The 19556-nt window shown below is 35.7% G+C and overlaps 1 protein-coding gene across 18 annotated transcripts in view; it reads right to left on the reverse strand.

Annotated features, from left to right (window-relative positions):
• Positions 1 to 19556, reverse strand: part of MECOM (MDS1 and EVI1 complex locus) — a 539916-nt gene that overhangs the window by 43804 nt on the left and 476556 nt on the right. For 8 of the 18 annotated variants that reach the window (XM_019735624.3, XM_019735605.3, XM_074327559.2 and 5 more), the window contains exons 3-4: positions 14480 to 14614; positions 2460 to 2562 (exon numbers count right to left, since the gene is read on the reverse strand). In XM_019735624.3, the coding sequence (XP_019591183.3) occupies positions 2460 to 2562; positions 14480 to 14614 (238 nt within the window). Of the gene's footprint in view, positions 1 to 2459; positions 2563 to 14479; positions 14615 to 15789; positions 15914 to 17230; positions 17348 to 17475; positions 18415 to 19556 lie in introns of those variants that run through there. The other 10 variants (XM_074327577.2, XM_074327588.2, XM_019735633.3 and 7 more) reach the window with 9 other exon arrangements.

A 19556-nucleotide genomic window follows, 5' to 3' on the forward strand; every position in this document is an offset into this window, starting at 1 on the left:
AGACAAAGCTGCAGTCAAGTATGACAGGTTTATAGGGTGCATGTAGGGGAGGGGAGGAAAATGGAGTTAAAGAGGGTAGCAAGTCTCTAGGGGCTTTTTAGGTCCCTGCTAGGAAGGAAAGAGAAAGCCACTGAAAGTTGGAAAGCTCCATTGCAGCTGGAGAAGCCAAGCAAAATGGTCAAATGGGACGTTGCTACTATCATCTATATATGCTACTGGTTTAAACTAGCAACAGGGGGGAAGAAAGGTAAAGAAATTAGGAGGGTTTGTCAACTTTGGATGTAGAAGATTAAAGAAGAGGGAAGTATTCTAAAATAAACCACCTCAGCTCTAAAGACAAGTATCTCGATGACATTAAGACACATAAACATTTTCTATCATCTGTTACACTATTCATATATTTAAGATCTTACATTTAGGATCTCAGCCAGCAGTCTGAACCTAAGCAAAAAGCTTCAGGCCACATAATACATGGAAAAGCCTACATTTTAAAAATAGCAAGACTCAGGTCGGCCTGGTGGCTCAGGCAGTTGGAGGTCCACAAGGGCCAGTGGGTTCTCAACCACAGGGTTGCAGGTTGGACTCCTCCACTCCCACAAGGGATGGTGGGCTCCACCCCCTGAAACTAACAATGGCAACAAGATCTGGAGCCCAGCTGCGCCCTCCACAACTAAGATTGAAAGGACAACAATCTGACTTGGAAAAAAGTCCTGGAAGTACACACTGTTCCCCAATAAAGTCCTGTTCCCTTTCCCCAATTAAAAAAAACGAAAAGAAAAATGGGAATAGCCTTTAAAAAAATGATAAAAAATAAAAATAAAAATAGCAAGACCTTAGTTTGAATGTTGACTCTACCACTTTCTAGGCATGTAGTCTTTGCCAATTAACTTAGCCTATGTAGCCTCAGTTTTTCTATCTGTATAATGGAAATAATTCCTTTCTTACAGGTTTGATCTATGTGTACAGATCTATATGTACAGATAAATGGAAAGTATATAATACCTAGCATATAGTACATGTGTGATGTGTGTGTTCTAATTTCTCTTTCCTAAGAAACATTAAATCCTAGACTTATAAAATACAAATCACCATTTAAACATCACAAACATAATATATAACATACATGGTTATATGGATGGATATAGATGTGACACATTGAAAACCAAAAGTAACGGATGGGTTCAAAAGTGTTATAAAAGCAGGTAATTTACAAATCGTAGCCCCAAAAGAAAACTTGTTACTTCTGTTTAGGCTTTTTAGAATAGTAAACTAACCATTAAAATTTCCAAAAATAATTGTTTGAAAACCTTTTTAGATCTAACATTCACTAATGAAAGATGCCTTGTACCGGAGAAAGCCCAGAATACATTTTCTATCATCTAATCACTCCTCACTATCATGGAGGCCTTTTGGGTGAGACTCCCCATTTATGTTCAAACTTTACCAGGCTCATTGAGAACATAGGGCTTCTTAAAAACATTTGCTTGTCAGAGTTTCTAAAAAGAAGAAACAATTTCCAAAAGACTCCCAAAAATACAACCAGTATAAACTACAAGGAGGTGGAATTCAGCTCAGCCAAAGGAAAAAAGTTCAAGTAAAGAGGCAGTAAAGAGTAGTAGCTTCCTTCGCAGTAGCAACAGAAGTAGAGGCTGAGTCTCTCCCATTCAAATGGCAGAGGGATGGGAGGTGGTACAATGCCCACCTCTCAGCTAAGTTGGGATGGGTGACCCTTCCCAGTGGCCAACCACAAAACACTCTAGAGAAACCATCACATTATATTGAACCACATCACATTATATCAGGAGAGAGAAATACAAAAGAGAAAGGAAAAATATTAAATTCTTATCCCAATGACACAAATCCATACAAGTAGCATTTTCTCTTAATCTTCCCTAAACATACATCGCGTGTAATTATAATTCTTTTTGATCCCCCTCTTCATTTGATTTAGAATAGGTCTCTGGCAAATAAAAATTCCTCTGGCTCTAAAATTTCCTCATCTCTACCTGTCTCCCAATCCCCATCCCCCCAACTCCCTCCCTTACGATCTCGTTGGCTAGGATTTTACTCAAGTAGAAACACTTTTCCATGTAATAGAACATTCGATGGGAGAAACATCCGCTAGATTTACAAAGTCTGAAACCAAGCTCTCTGAAATGACTTTCGTACAACAAAAGGACTCTCACTTTAGTCTAAGGCATTGGCAAAAGGTTTAACTATATGATGTCCCAATCCAAATAGTCAAAATTCCCTTGACCCCCACTTCAGGGAAGACCTCTGCTTACTTTATTTAGCTTTACAATAATATTAGCCAGATGTTAAACCAAGAGAAGGAATTTGTTAAAACTGACACTGCATAGCCAGGGAAACTAACAAACACCAAGTAAGATGGACCCTTTTGGATGCTCCAGCAGTCTCCAAACGAGGGTGATGAGGATGGTGGTGTGAGCAGTACTAACCGTGGATATCTGGTGCCATAGTTTCATGGGGATAGTCTTCACTCTTCATGAACAGCAGGAGCTCCTCTCCCGGTGCAATGTCTGCCACTACTCTATAAAATATCTTCAAAAGACAATAAAATAGGTGGGGTGGAGGAAAGAGAGAGAGAGAAGTGAATACTAAGAAAGGGCACGATATACACTAAAATATCTGTACATTTTCTCATACCTTAACAAAAAATATTCCTTTTATTTTTACCAAAAGAAGTGTGACTTCCTGTTTTATATACTGAAAATTAGCCCTCTGATGACAACTGGAAAGCCATGACTCTCATGCCACTTCACAAATCTTTTCCAAATCCTACTTCACAAATCAAATTTTCTTAATGCAAGGCTTGATGTGTCACATATACCCTGTGTAATGTTTAACAAAGAACTTTCCCTTCTCTGAATTCCTCATTCTAGTGAACCACACACACATTCAGAGAGTTGAATGTGTTACGCATTATCCGTCAGTGGTCTAGCTAAGGGTGGCTGGCAGGGGCACAATTGTTACCCTCCTTGATTGAGCATGTTCTCTCTCAAAAGTAGCACCTTCTCAGCAAGGTGTTTTTAAGCTAACGGTTTAGAAGGACATGACATAAAGAGTTAGGACAGTAAGATCTGTAGAGAACATAGTCAAAAGAAAGCATTTTGTTGTTTAAAACTCAGTCCCTCTCTCACCAAACATGACCGGCCCTCATGCCCCAGCTCCTAATCCCATTCTTTGAAAACAGGCATTACGCTTTCAGTTGATTCATTTACCAGGATTTGGTGTGGTGCTTATTCCCCTTACTTTCCAGCAAAATGTTGAGGAGAGGAAGGATTTAACAAGTCCATTAATGACTGATTGAAGCGCAGTGGGGCAAGTGCGAGAAGAATGCTGACCTGTAATTTCTGAGAGCTACCTATCTTTCCCCTAAACACCTCGGTGACTTTAGGCAAGTCATTGACCAATTTACTTGTCCGGGTTTCAGGATTGTTTTTTCATTTACAAAAGCATATAATTCATAATACGTACATATATAGAACCACATGTTGTATAAGTGAATCTAAGATAATGTATATGTTAAGTATATCTCAATGAAAAAGTATTTCATTATGAAAATATTTAAGGTATTTATTCATCTTACCATAAACATATTCTTAGTTTGTAATTTTCTAAGATTATTTTTCAACAGTTTCATTACCAGATGGAAGTTACGGAAGAATGAAGTTATACAATTAACTGGTAAAGATGAGCCAATTACATTTACAGACACACACACACACACACACACACACACACACACACAATATACCATCAAAAGCAACAATGACAATAACAAAATAAGGATTCAGTTTTGCTCAATCTCAATCCAATGGGGAGAAAAATCACATAACACAAACTAGTACACAAATTATTACTAAGAAATTGGAAGGATTATTGTTAGAAGACATTGCCTCAACTATTGTTTCTCGTAGGATCATTTGATATTCCGAACTGAGAAAAGTTGAGCAAATTAATGTCTTATAAGATCAACAGAAATGTACATAACTTTAGTTGTATTTGTGTATTTGTTTATCTTTTGAGAAGCGTAGAACATTAAACATAAGTGTGTGCCTCTTTATTCCAGTAGGTGGCTCTAAAGTCCAATTGTTTATTTTTCTGTTAAAAGACCAGAGCACAAAATTGTGCTAAATTCAAAAAATAACTCAATGAAGAGCATTTTCTGCTCAGTTTCTTTCCTGTTGAAATATTTTTTTTATTCAACAGTAATTTAACCATGAGAAGTTAGTTCATAGAAAATAATGTCAAACATAAAATGTTGCTAAAATATATTATAATATAACCTAAGATTCTTTATATCTATCCATAGATAAAATCCAAACTATTTAGGAAAATTGTTCCTTGTTAAGTGACCTTTCTACAAAACCCAGCAAATTTACAGTTTGTATCTTATTAACCTTAACCTTAATATTTTCCCTTCTTTGGAAGTACACTGAGAAAAATAGTTGGGTTCAAAAACTTACCAGATTAAAAAAAAAAATAGTGTGCATTTGCTTTTTTCCCCAAACCTTCCAGTTAAATGCTTATAAGTACCCTGTTTCATTCTGGAGTTCTATTTCCCCTTAGAAAACAATGGACTTCTCTCAACAGCTTGAATCACCTCTTTTTGGCATCTCTCAAAGGTTTAACTTATTAGCTTCCTTTCCAACAACATGTTGACATTTGAATTGTGACATATTAGAACTTTTCAGTGGCTTCTCGGAAATAGTGAGGTTAAAGAGACAATACCCTACAAGACCGTAAAACAGTGCAGTTGTCTCTGTTGCAGAATGCTCCTTAGATACACATGCCAGATCATTTTAAGAAAGTATTACGATATCAATATTTCTTTAAGTCGACTATTAATGACATTTTAAATATACTCAATCCAATGTGAACAGTCCAAGAAAAAAAAGAAAATGATGGATACATTATAACTATATATTATAAAGACAATTCTCTTTGTGGGACATAGATCACTACTGTAATTTCCCTTTAAGTGTCTAGATCGTCATGTGAAGAATATTGAGTACATAAAAAATAAAAGACACAGAAGAGTGTTGATGTTGGCTTTATTTACTGGAGGTAAAAGGTGACATTCCAGGCCATGAAAGGCAAGGCAAAGCAGAGTGGGTTTTAACTTCAGGGTGTTCTTTTCGATTTTAAGTGAATTTTTATGGTGCTCGTGAAACTGAGGTTTGAAAAGAACTGGCTAGCACCAGACGTAATGAGGGCAGATTCTGGGCATGCTTCCTCATATAGCAATAAGAATATGCCTCGAAGTCCCATCTACCACACCCTTAAAATCTAGTGTTTTTTTCAAGGTTGTTGGCTGCCGCGTGAGATCTTCATTATATCTTATCTCTTAGGATCTTAGAGATACTTAATTAAAATTAGGTTTTTCCTCCTGTAAACACAATGGCCCCAAAGTATACTTTGAATACTTGAAACCAGAGATGTCTACACATACAGTTAGTTTACTCTCTAGCAATAATAATTCACCAGCAGGATTTAAGAATTGAGAAGAGTAGTTCAAACAAAAATATAATTGCAATTTGTTACCTTAAAACAATTATGTGGGGGAATGACGAAATGTAATCTTGGAGAAATCATGCTTTTCAGAAAATAAGATATCACTTCTATGCTTTTAGGACATAAAATAGGTGTTTCAGCACATAAAAATATAATAAAGAACAGAAGTGATTTATGTAGCTTTTCCTACCAGTTTGTATATTAAGTATGCTTGACCATGCTTATAAAAATAAAACCATAATGCTTTTAAAATCAGTGTATTCTCAAAAACTTGGCTATATTGTAGAGCTATGAATTATATGTCATCTGAGTTATGTACCAGAAGCAGAGACACGACTAATATAACCTCTCTGGTTTTTGTGTTGGAGAAAAATGGAAGGGAATCAATTACTCCGTTAAATTCCATAAAACAGTTAACAGGTCTCCTCTCCTACCAGGGGGTTTTATGGAAAAAGTTATCTGGATCCAAAATAAAAATGTCCTGGATCTGGGATTTTGTGATGAATTCAACTCAAGCATAAAAGAGGGGCTCAAAAGTCTCAAACACTTAGAAAAATTTTGAATTGATTCAAAACGGTTGTTGATTCGTTATTTTGCTGTGTCTCTCTCCTAATTCTCTATTAGAAGGAAAAACATTTAATCCTCCCAACATAACGTGAAAGATAAGAGGAATGGGGCCTTATAATAAGAAAATAGGATTACACGGGAATTCTGTTTTTTAAAAGGCATGATAAAATATTTTTAAACATAAAATATTTTAACTCCTCTAGGGTTCTCTATTTGATAGTTAACACCAAATTCCAGAAATACAACAAGTTATGAACATGACCTAACTCTCCATACATTAGAAACTTTGGAAAGTTGAGGTGGTCTTTTCATTTCATCATAGAAAAAATTTAATTTTCCCCATATTTTTCTTTTTATTTTTCCAAAAAACTATATTTCTATCTTTGTAAGTATGTATATTACATGTGCATCTCGGGATACTTCAATTTATAAGAATAAATATTTACAGTAAATATTTTAATAGATCTTTTTGTACTATTCTATTTTTAAATTTTGCTAAAATAGCATACTAGTAAAATTTCTTAACATTTTTAAAAATTCTAAATCATTCAGAAATTTGAAAATAAAACCAGAAATCCCCTAAAATGTTCATTTTTACCACTGTTGAAATTCACAGTTTAAGGCATAAATATAATATTATACATGTATATAAGAATTACTCAAAACATAATTATTAAACTAACTTATTTTAATCAAACTTTGAAACTAGTTTCAAATGCCAAAAGACTATCCATTCGGTTAATATTCACAAGGCTAAGGTAGAGATAAAAGGAAGTGGTGATGTGAATTTGATTTAGCAAATTTTAGACTTCCAAAAGGTATGTTTTCATGCAATTTTATATAAAAAATATATATATGCTTGGATAGGTTATATATTTCATATGTGACATACAAGTATGTGTCTTGGGGAAATTTTTAAATTTGCATTAAATATTAGTCATCTCATATTTTAAACATTAATATATATGAATGTTGAATGGCATCTAATTGGTTCTAATTATATATCATGTTATATGTAATTATATATTATATCATATATAGTACGTAATCTATATTATATATGGTTATATATTATATACAGTTGGAATTGGAATTAAACCTATTTTATTAAATGTCCATTTTCTTTTGTTACTTAAGTGCAAGAAGAGGATAGCCACTAAGGAGAGTATTGGCAATTGTAAGCACTCTGATAGGAAAGTTAATAGGCCATAAAAGACTTTCAGATTCCTCTTTATACTGTCAGGGCCTGTCTTCAGCCTAGTACTCCATCAAATTGATGATGATACCATTTGTATTTATAAATGGTAATAACGTGGGTTCTTGTTTATTATCCTATAAAATAGAAAAATCTAAAATCCGTCAGACCAGCCTTACTGTCTAGTTTGCTATGCTTGGATCGATTTAAAGTATTATGTTTGTACTATTGAGACAGAAGAAAAATTCAGTGTACAAGAAGGAAAATAAGAGAGAAAGAAAACAGATCTTTTACTTTTAAAAGGATGAACAAGGCCTCATTGTTATGAATCTCCGTTTATTTTTCCTGGTCAAGCACTGGAAGTTTTATTTATGCTTAATAGACTGCATTTGGCATGTCTAAAAATGACAGAAGTGTGAATTATGAATGACCTTCAACCTATTCAGGAAGTTGTAATAATTGAAATAATAGAGAAATGTACTCCCTGCAAAAATCTGTACTGAGAGTCAACTTTTTCAGACTATCGCTGTCTTTCCACTTTGAAGTTGACAGTAGATTTCTTCCTCTCTCAGCCAAATTCAGCCTGAATGCTTTATTTTCTATAGCTTCATTCAGTTTACCAGTCAGAAGACTAGGAAAAGCTGAATGGAACTTTAATGTTTGGAGGTTAGGTGGGAGGGGAAGTAGGTGACAGTTTGCATATCTGAACAAAGTCAACATTTGATATGAACACATCTGTCAGTGTTGGTGCTGCGAGAGGTAACATCAAATCCACAGAGATAACGAGTGCACGTGGACTGGCTTTAGGAAACATAGTCTGGACCTCTGATCTACCCACAGCTATGTGGGAAATCCCGATTCAGGAGGGCAAAACTGATGTCAACTTTATAGCTTCTGGAAGAAAGACCCTAGCATATGTTCTTAGCGCAATTAGCAAGAGATAACAAGTGTCTTCAGCAGACAGAGAGATTGATGACAGAATGCAAAGATATTTGTCCAACAGAGTGGAAGCTTTATGGTGGCCAAGCTTTGCCAAAGCAAACCATCCTTACTTCCTTTAGTTTCTCCAAAGAGATGGTATCCTATATTTTTCTTTAGGGTGACAGCTACACACTAAAAATATGTTGAGAAATGTAATGGGATTGTCTTGCTATATCTGCTTCCTAAATGAAAAATAGGTATCCACTGGTTATTTTCAGAACAAAAATATTCATGGAGGAGTTTTCTCCCCCCACATTTTAGCTCTTTATGCTCTTTGTTAATAATGCGAAGAGAAAACCAAGTAGAATGTATTGGATGAAACAAAACACAGAGAATTGACTGTTGGTATAAACAGGGCAAGTGATAAAGGTCCACTCATTATATATACTTGGAGCCTACAGTGTACCTACAGCATGGAAGCCTTGCAAGTTGTCCCTTTAAAAAACCTCTAAAGATCTCTCTACAGACCCCACAAGAAATATCCTTAGCCACCGGTCTTTAATGTCGCCATTTCGTCTGATTCTGTGAAAACTGATCATTCTGAATGGTTTCAGAACGTTTGGGAAGATTTCCATCATTACATGATGAGGAAGCTAGAGATCATCTTTGGGTTTTTCACTAGGCTGAAGGCTTTTCTTGTGACCTTGACCAACATGTTAGTTAAGGTGGCTTGTAATGCATTTTGAAGATTATCTTTTTGGTGCCATTCCAAAAGTGGCTGGAATCCAGTATGGGCATGCTGTTTTGAGATCTTCCTGCATGAAAGGTGTTCCATACCAGGCAAACACTAATTACTTAAAATGTGCACAGAATACTCCAGGCTGTCCTATTTTCCATTTATGTGGTCTGCGAATCTTAGTAAAATTCCTAATCTGTGTAGTGTTATGGCAATGTTGTGTCCTGGGCATTATTACATGAGGAAAACACTTTGAGGGGGTTGGGGAGAGGCAGTGCTATTTGTTTTATCACATAAATATCAAATTGCAAACTATGTCTGAGACAGTTTCATCTTCAGGTGAAGGAAGTAACTTATCAGCCAGACAACACCCCCCAAAGTCAGCTTGGGCATCATTCACAAAGCCAGTCTCTGGGTATTGCCAGCTGGCATTCATCTTAAAACAGCAGAGCATAACTTTGGTATAAAAGTGGAATTTGACTTAAAAGCAAAGCAAAGAAAATGCTCAAAGCCAATAATAATTTTAACATCAAAAGAGGTCATAGAAAACGTGGACAGAAACCCGTGTAAAGGAAGAGCAAATTAACAAATTATCTGACAGTCTGTGCAAACATTTTTTAAAATTGGAAAGAGGCTAACGAATTACATCTTGATTTTTACATAGCAGATCTTCCCTTCTTTTTTGCATAAACTGTAATAATTGAATGATGCAAGAAAACACAATTTTTTTTTCTCAGTAAAAAGCCAAAGAAAATAACTTGATGACTGAGCCCATAATAAGCCTGAAATAATAATACTGCTCTAGTGTCACAGTGCTCTCACAGAATCGTTGACATGGACCTAAGGAGAGGGAAAGCGGGTGTGCCAATTCAGCCATGATCATCCTGGAAGCAGTTAAAACTTTATAAGGTAAAGCACAAACGAGAACAATGCCTGTTCCAACTGAAAACACTGTAGAATCTTGCTGCTGTTCATCAACCACAAGAGAGCTGGCAGAATGTCCTAAGTGAATTCCAACCTTGTATTCTCGGAGGGGCACTCGTTCTTCTATATCTGATTTCTTCAAAATATACATCAGGTATTAGATAATCTCTTATCGACACATGTCTTTTTATTCAGAGTGAACAGCAGACTTCTCTTATTCTACTTACTAAATACCAGCTGTCAAGGGCCTGTTTAAAAATGAAAGGACTTATCACCTTGTGTAAATGACAAGATTAATAATGTCTTGGGTTTCTGAGAACTTTATTCTACTTGTAGACCATGTTAGGGCAGGCCAGGCGTTTGAATGAAATCATGTTCCTTCCTATGATACCGAATACATACACACATATAAAATATTACCCCAAAGCACACATCCAGATCGTTCTAATTATCATGAGTGGAAAGGCAGGTCTTGTTTAAGTCTAAAAAGTCAACTTACATAAATTGTGCCTTAGTGACCTGTCTGATTACAACCAATATCGTTTCATCATGAAGAAATATTAGAGAAAAACTTGTATCCAGAGAGCTATTCCTTAAGTATGCAGAACTTATGAACATATCATAGATGAGAACTGGCATTGTTTGAGATGGATCGGGGGATTTATGGGTCATCTTGCCTTTGATATTGGTGAAGGGTATAAAAATGTGGAGGTAGGAGGAAACTTTTCAAAGGATGGAGGCATAGGCAGGACCAGGGTGAGACCAATTCTAAAGCAATGTGATGTGCTACATCCACCCCTCAAAGGACATCAAAATATTCTGACCAAAAAAAAAAAAAAAAGAAAACTCAATAAATCATCCAGATGTTTGGCCTACTTGACATGAAACACATGGGTGCTTCCAGGTGTAAATGAAACCTCTGAATAATTAATAAACCATTTTCATGCTTCCTCTGCATATTTGGTCCTCCTGAAGACCTATTCTGGAAAGAGCTTTCGTCATTCAACTCTGCTTTTGCTCCTGCCCTGCTCTACCTCTCAGAGACAATTCTTGCTCCTGAAAGCAACCAGGGACAATTTCACATTGTTAAAGTGTAAAGATATTGAAGCATTCTCTGTCTCAGTAAAAATGTCCAGCTAGACACTGTACCACAGCAGTACAGCGATGTAGCATTGTACAGAAACTTTTAAGGAATAAGGGCAAAAATCATTCGGACTTCAAGGATAAGGAAACTTAAGTGTTTTTAATGCATCTACTATTTTATGACTTGAGTATGACTGTGGTTTTAATTTACTAGTATCTTTGGTGTGGCCCTTTTTTACAAAGATAAATTACTATAGCTAACACAATAGTTTCAGGGGGGAATAAGGATATCAGTCAGAAGCTGCAGCTACTTTGAAAATATGATGTAGCATATGGTTATGCCAGTGTTTTCTGAATTTCTATCTCTAAAAACATCACTGCAATAATTTCGAAAACATGAAATGAAAGAGATCTAAAAATAATAAATTGAGTCTTTCAAGGCAGCATTATCAAGAAAAAAAGCTGCCACAGAGCTAACTATGGTTCGAAAAGAACAAAAACCTGAAATAAAATAACTCACAGAAATCTATTGGAAAATTTAACCTCAGGAAAATACCCTCAAATAAAATGCTTGCAGAGAAGTATTAGAAAAATGTAAATGAATGGCCTTTGTTTTTATGATACAAAACAGATTACATCCTTTATCAACTTTATTTGAAAATCAAAATCCATAGTGTTTCTAAATATTTCTTCACCCCCAAATAAATCACATACGGATTTTACCCAGTATACATGTTTTGACTGTCAAACTGTATTATCATCTTAGCAAGCACATTTATTCTCTTCTATACAACTCCCCACATCATTATAAAACTATTCCAAATTGATTAAACTTGATCATTAACATTAGAATTTTTTAAAAACTCTATCTTTGCAAAGTAAACTCTAATTTATCCACTCTTGTTTTGTTCTGGGTCATCATTTCACATCTTTGTTAGATACCCTAATCATTATAATGGCTAGACTGCAGTTGAAAGATCCACTGAAATTTTTCCTTTTTATAGTCCAAGACTTATACCTCTCATGTTATTAAAATTTATTTTATGAACTTGAGTGCCATTTAATAATCAGAGCAAAGAGAAACAGTTTTTACAATTTCAGACTGCTTCATTTGCTTTCATGTTGTGCAGGTAAGTTGATGTTGCTCATGTTTAATAATTACTCCTGACCCAAGGTCTCTCTGTATGTCTAGATATCAAATAATATCTCCCACAATAAGAGTTTTCATTATGTGATGAGTTCTGTTTATTCACCATTTGGCAGCTCCTGTTCCTCATGGAAGAGAAGGTGAAAAAATAGACCTAGAGTATCTCTTTAGTCAGCTTTTTTATCATGGTACCTGGTCCAACTTTCACATTTCAAAGCTGTTAGTCTTAATTGGCTTTTATAAATATGCATACAAGCTTATAGATAAATATGTTTATAATATATGCATACATTATTTGGGTGTCTGTTCTCTTTTGTCTTGTCAAGTGAGCTAAGTGTGATGGTATGCCTACATGCCTATCACACAAATCTGACTTTTACCTCTGAGTGTCCTCTCATGTTGTTTATGGGTGAACTTACTTGACCATGTAATGTCAATTTCACAATTATGTTATTTGATATGCACTCTGTTATCATCCTAGATTTTTGCCAGCATAGTATGTAAGTCTAAAATGAGTACTTACAGAAATAATAGGTATGTATCTAATATTGGCCTTTTATGATTTTCCTGATTAACTATTTTCCCTGGTTCTTCAGTTCAAATAAGTAACTATGTTATTCATTAAAGTATGAAGCCAGCATATTTTCTTTTTGAAAGCAATGCATTTTACAATGTGTACCTCAAAAGTAACTGTGTTAAAATTATAAATGCCTACTCTAATAAGCAACCTATTTCAGAGATAGAAACAGCAAAACAGTTTCCCTTTTTAATGCAACCAAGGTTCCCAATGACAAGAGTATATTTATTATAAAATATTAGGCACATAAATAATAAATGAAAAAATGAATTGGCTATAAGTCCGATTCTTAAACCATCTTTTCACTGATCCTACAACAGTTTTACCTGTCTAAGGAAATAACAGCTCCTATTAGTAAATATGGATAGCAAATACTTATTATGATATAATTACATTATTTCATCTTACAGCTGCCTTTTGAGGTCCTCCAGTTCCTTTTTTAGGAAACATAACATGAATAATTCACTAATTTATAATATCTATTGTATTTCCCACATCTACAAATAGTGGGTGCTCAAAAAATGTTTGCTGTTGATGGTGACAGTAACTCATATGACAGACTTGGGATATTTTCTGCTTACAATCAATAGCTAATTTAATAACGTTTTCCTTTGTCAATAAGGCCTCTTGTTTTCTTACGGCAAAGGGAAAAAAACAATTGATTGGTTTATTATTTTTGATATATGTTGAAGATTTTTAAATGATTCCCATTTAAACTTAATTTTATAATTTACTACCTCTTATACAGTTTAGTCAGTAAAAATTATCTGATAGCTGGTAAAATGCCAAAGAATAATCTCATAATGATGATTGAAATAGAGTCTTAGACCATATGACGCTAGCATTACTTAACAGCTTTCAATTGAAAACATCTAATTTAAATTTCTCTTTTTCTTGGTGCTGATTTTCATAGTAGATTTGCCAAGCAACTATTTTAATATGGTCTTTGAAACGTAATTTGATTTAGGTAACCACTGGGTTAAAAGAAATAAATAATGATAACATAATTAAATTCTAACCCAACAATGTTTATAAAACAAAAATTAACAGGCTAAACTTCTTGTTGTTTTAGGTATTGTCATACTCAGTTACAAGATTCATAACCTAACTTTATTGAGTGTAAAATATGTTTCATGATATTTTCATGATCTTATTTCATAGCCATTGTTATTAAAGTTAAGCTCACTGCATGGGCCTTCATAAAGCAATTTCCAGGAGTGATATTTTTAAACTTTTCACATATACAAAAAATAGTATTTTGATTAATCTAAAGGTGCTTCTCATTTATAATTAGGCAAATCAATATAAAATGCATAATCGGGTAAGTCCACACATAGATCACACGAATATATCTACCAATTTTTCTAATAAAATTATTTCAAGTATATCATTTCTAATTTCTGTGTAAATTCACAAAATATTTTTGATTAGCTCAGTAGTTTCTATGACTGTCTCCCTGTTATGGTGGTAAAAAAAAAAAAAAAGGTAAAGAACAGCTAGCAACAATTAGTACTCAGTTTCTAAGTCATTCAATCACATTAAGAATACTGGAGCATTTATGAAGTTCACTGGTACAGAGTGAATATCCTACCACCCAAAAAAGTAGAAGTGAAAGAAAATAGTACTGAAAATGACTTTATTCTGCATCTTACTTATATTTGTGCATTACTTTTCACCATATCAACAAACAGGCCACGAGGGTCTACTGCAGCTCACTGTTATTTTTATTCACCAGGCTTCACTGATACTTTAGTGCTCTCAAAGAAAGACAAGAAAATCTTTACAACATACCTGATCATTTATCTGGCATGCAACGAGGTTATGCTGATCATAACAGCCAGCGAACCTGATGTACTTGAGCCAGCTTCCTACATCTGGTTCACTAGCATCTATGCAGAACTTCACATTGCAAAACTCATCTAAGATCTGGAAGGAAGAAGATGAGAACAATCAATTTTCACATCAGTTCATTTATTAGAATGGTTAATTGCTTGAAATATTTTATTCAAATGTATATTCCTCCTTTGAATCTTTAAAAGAGAAAATTCAGGCAGCTTGCATATTAATAAAGAAGGAATAATAATAAGTTATCTTAAAAGTGGCAATGTACTGTTTTTTAAAGGAATTAATCAATTGTAAATTATTACGAAAAACTGATTAATTGGTTTCAAAAAATGCTTGCTTCCTTGTTATGTATAAAAGAATGTTACTGACTTAATTTTATCCAATATGTTTTTTATTTAAAAAAATCACAGTGAATAACATATACTAACAATATTTCTAAACTAAATAGTCAATATTTTAGGTTCAGATAGTCTTCCCATGTAAGTGTATACTTTCACATTTTTGCACTTTAAATTAATTCAATTAAAAACTTTAAATATCTTTAAATTCATTTTCAGTTTGCATTTCTCTACCATAAAATCATACCCCTAACTGAAGAAGATAGTAACATTTGTCTCATAGATGCTTCTGACTAAATTAAAGAAAAGCAAATGAAAATAAATGATTGGTAAACACTCATGCAAAATATGGCCACCTAATGTCTTAGCACATGCCAATGCATATTTCAATTTTACGTTTAGTAAGCAAAATAACAAAATTGACTTGTGAACAAAATATATAAGAATATTGTAGTAAATTGCCATCATTATACATGGTTGTTTTTCATGATATTTCACATTCAGCCTATCCTAAATAGTAATCATTATTTAGGACACTTATTAAACAAAAATCAAAATGGCAAAAGTCTATTTTTAAGCTTCTGCATACTTAAACAAAACTATACTGATTCACTAGCAGCAATAATGTTTTAAACATCAATATCAAAAGCTGCAGAGTTGTTGACCTGATGGTGAATAACTACAAATGTTGGTAATGTTAATGTCAATCAGTTAATGCAAACTTGAGGAAGTTTCCTATCAAAGACTAAACAATGTAGTCTAGAACAAAAATTGATGAATTAAATAAGTCCCATAGAACTCTGCTGCATCTTATACTTATATGAAAGTTAAAACTAAACTCTTGGGTATATGAACCAAAAGCAATTTTGCATAGAATTCAGGTAATCACCCAGTTGCAGATTCAACTCATTAACTCACCACAAACTTCAAGAAGAAGCCCAGTGTTCTGCGGGCTGTAGTCAAGAGGCATTATGAAAAAGCCTTTGGCCATGAGGCAATTAAGGGAAATAAGTAGTCCCACAATTTAAAAACGAAAAATCGGAACAGAAGATAGGGATAATAATTGCAACACACCACACACACATACATACACACACACACACACACACACACACACACTTTTTCCAACAACACTTCTTCACACCAACAACAAAAAGTCTACTACATTAAATACCCTCTCTAAGGAGGACAAGTTTTTAACAATTTCTTATTTATAACTGCAAACTTGAAGTTGTTTTCTTCGACTCTCACTGCTGAGTAACTCAAATGGCAACTTGGGATTCCTCCCTCCTCAGATGTCTAGAAGAAGCATAAATAACAATAGCAATACACATTTTAAAATAGTAAAAAGTTGGGGTTGTTTTGTTTGTTTTTGGGTTTGTTTGGTTTCTGGTAGATCTTTTGTTGTTTGTTTTCTTGACTAGCAAAAAGGCAGTTCTGACACACTAGAGAAATATTTAATGAAGGAAATAGGGTGAAGTCAGTGAAATGCAATATCAGTTCCATTCCATATTTGCAGAAAGACGTGGAAAACTTGTTAATTTCAAAGTCAAGAATCATCTATCCTCTTAGCTTTCGAGCATTCCCTTTTTGCGGGGGCAGGGAGTTAAGTGTTGCATATACTGCACATAAAAATTCTAGGTGTAATTTTATTCCGTGTTAACATTATTGCCATTGCCACTGTCAACAGTGAAATTAATTTAAAAACAGGTTCATTTCCAAAGAATGTCTTTTCATATATATGTTATTACATGATTATTCAAATATTTCACCAACATATTAACTTTCTTATTGTTAATATTCTTGCCCCAAGACAAAAGCTTAACTTTCTCTAGAATCGTCTCCCCTCCCCCGGGTGAATTATTCACTTTTGATTTGCTAGCAGAACTGCATTTGTCTCTCCAATGTCTTAATCGTCTCAGAAATCTCGAATAAAATAAAGTAACAACACATCTTCCGTCATTTCATCTAACACACTCCTGTGTTTTTAAAAGCTTTTAAGTTCCAAAGATAGCTTTAAAAAAAAAAAAAAAAGAATTCCCTTTAGGTGGACTTTAGAGAAAGGCCCTTTCAAAAAGCCAACAGCAAAAGGGGGAAAAAAAAAAACCCACAATCTAGCCAAAGGGTCCGAATGTGACTTTCTCGCGAAGCAGCACACGGTGTTGGACAGCAAAGCTGTTACTTGGCAAGGTGGAACTCGGTCGAAAGCGGCTCCAAAGTCGCGTGGCCGGTGCCAGGAATTCAGATTTTGGCAACCCCACCTTCTGCGTCCCTGATACCGACGGACAGACACACGGAGGGAGGGGAAGCAGGAGAAGAGCGCAAGGAAAAGAGGCCGGCAGCCGGCAGAGAGACCCACCGAAGGCCAGACGACCCACCCTGGAGACGCGTCCAGACCGCACCGTTCCACAGGAGGAACAAGGAAATCGCCAGTCCCAGCAACGTAGATAAGCAGCAGGGCTCCGCGAGACTGCGGGCAAGTAGGAAAAACAGGCTGGGGGGCGGGGGGCGCCCGGGAGAAGGGGTGCCAAGGCAGGAAACTGTCCGAAGTTACAAACTATGCACATCGCCAAGACTTTTTTTTTTTTAAGTGAGTTCTCTTACCTTAAGATTTCTATGGCCTCAACTCAGCAATAAAAGGCAATCACAGAAGAATTAAAACAAACAAAATAAAATAATCAGCAGCCCCCAGCTTTCCTGCACGAAAATCCTTTCAAACGATCCCGAGCCACATTTCGAGAGGTAAAAAAAAAAAAAAAAAAAAAAAAAGGCTCGCGTCTCGGTTTCCGAAAGGGTTTCTGATAACTTTGTCCGTCTCTAGGATCTGCTCGCCAGGACCACGCGTTTCAGATTTATTGTCCGCCAACAGTGTATTTTTAAGACCAGAAAAGCAGTCTCCTCTCGTCTGGGTGACCCGGATTTGGTGTGTTTTGGCTTTTTCTCCCTTCCTAAATGAGCTCGGAGCTATTCCTTCTGGTTCACATCACCTCCCTCTTTTCTCACTTTCTCTTGCTCTTATCAGCCCGATGTGTAATGAAAGTTATCTGAAACCCACTAAAACTTCTTCCACTTCTCTCTCCCAGTTCCAGGAGGTGGGGGGGGGGGGAGAAACAAGCAGGAGGAGGAGAGTTTGAAAAGGTGGGGGGCCTGGGGAGGTGAGGGGAGCTCTAGCCCCCTTTCAGATCCTCCGCAGCGCTTTCCCCGGTCCTAGACCCTCACGGGATCGTCCCCTTTCGCAACTCCAAGCTCAGCCGCCGGGTTTCTGTTTCATGAACTGTCTCTTTAAAGAGGATCTGCTCGGCCATCCAGAAAGAACCCGGGGCGAGGGAGAAAGGGAGCTATCTCCCGCCGCCCAGAGTGATCGGAAGCCAGACGGGCTCCTCTTTCAGTAAATTTTTAAAGTGACAGCAGCCTCCTCTGGCGGGAGAGGTCACAAAAAGGTCGCCAAGACCTAAGTCCTATAGGGACAGACTGATTATGGATGCACCATTCCCCTTAAACATGTAGATTTCTCTGGGTAAACAACCAATGGGGAGATCTCGCTAGGCAGAATTTCTTTCCCCAGGGAAATATCCTCTGTTTCACTGTTCTGAACGCACAAGTGTAAGTGTGTGCGTGTGCGTGTGTGTGGGGGAGGAATGGGGGATGGGAGTGATGGGGTGGAGGAGTGCTTTCGGGTGTGTGAGGGTGTGTGCACCAAGGCTGGGGGTGGGGCGCTCGAGGGGCAAGGATGAGGGTTAGAGTAAAGGGACGCTGGCTCATGGTAAACATAATTACTTTAGAAATTCTGAGAAAACAGCAGCCTAAGAATGAAAAGTTGACATGTATATTTCCAGTTTTCTAAGCATCTTTTAAAAATTATTATTGAAATTCGTCTCTAATCTGTATTCCCTCCATTATCATAGTTAGGTCAGCAGAAGAGCATGCTACTTTTTCAAATCATATTTTGCTTAGAAAGAGGAATTTAAAGATCTGAAATATTATTTGCATATAACTCGCCCAATAGAAAATTATGGGTTTAGAGAGATTGACAGTTGTCTGGTGAGTTTTTGCCATATTCTTTGACACACTAATTAAGACACCATGACTTCCCAAAAGTGGAATTAAGCAATTTGACAACTCAGATTATTTTTAAACTTTTAACATTATAAATGCTGCTTTTGATGACCAGTACTATACAGTGATTAATAACTTTTTAATATCTATGGCCAATTTTTATCAACATTTCAGAAACGACTTTGGAAGAAAGAATATAGGGAACGCGTGGCAAAATAAAAGTGTCTTTGGAATTACTTTAGCCAACCTTGGAAAACTTAGTAAAACCCATCGGTTAAATGAAAATAAACGCTTTTTATCACAAATCTCCATTCATAAAAACAAATGGACAAAATCCAAGTTCTCAGCTCAACAATGGAAAGTTAAGCAAAGCAAGCGAGTTAAGGGACACTTGAGGGGGAGGGGTGGAGAGAGAGGGGATGGAAAACTTGCTTATGTTAAACTTTATCTGCAAATGGGGACAAGTCCCCTTTTTGTTTTCTCCAAGTGCAAATAGATGTGTAAATCTAGTAGATCTATATTTCCCCCAAAATGCTGATTTGAAAACAAAAATAGTAACAAAAGGGAGGGATGTGGGGGAGAGCAAATGACAAGAGGTGGTGACTAATTCGTTTCGGTGGCCTGTTATC

The sequence above is a fragment of the Rhinolophus sinicus genome, chromosome 17 (assembly GCF_057876585.1).
Source record: "Rhinolophus sinicus isolate RSI-liver-muscle chromosome 17, RSI-T2T, whole genome shotgun sequence".
In the NCBI taxonomy this organism is placed as follows: domain Eukaryota; kingdom Metazoa; phylum Chordata; class Mammalia; order Chiroptera; family Rhinolophidae; genus Rhinolophus; species Rhinolophus sinicus.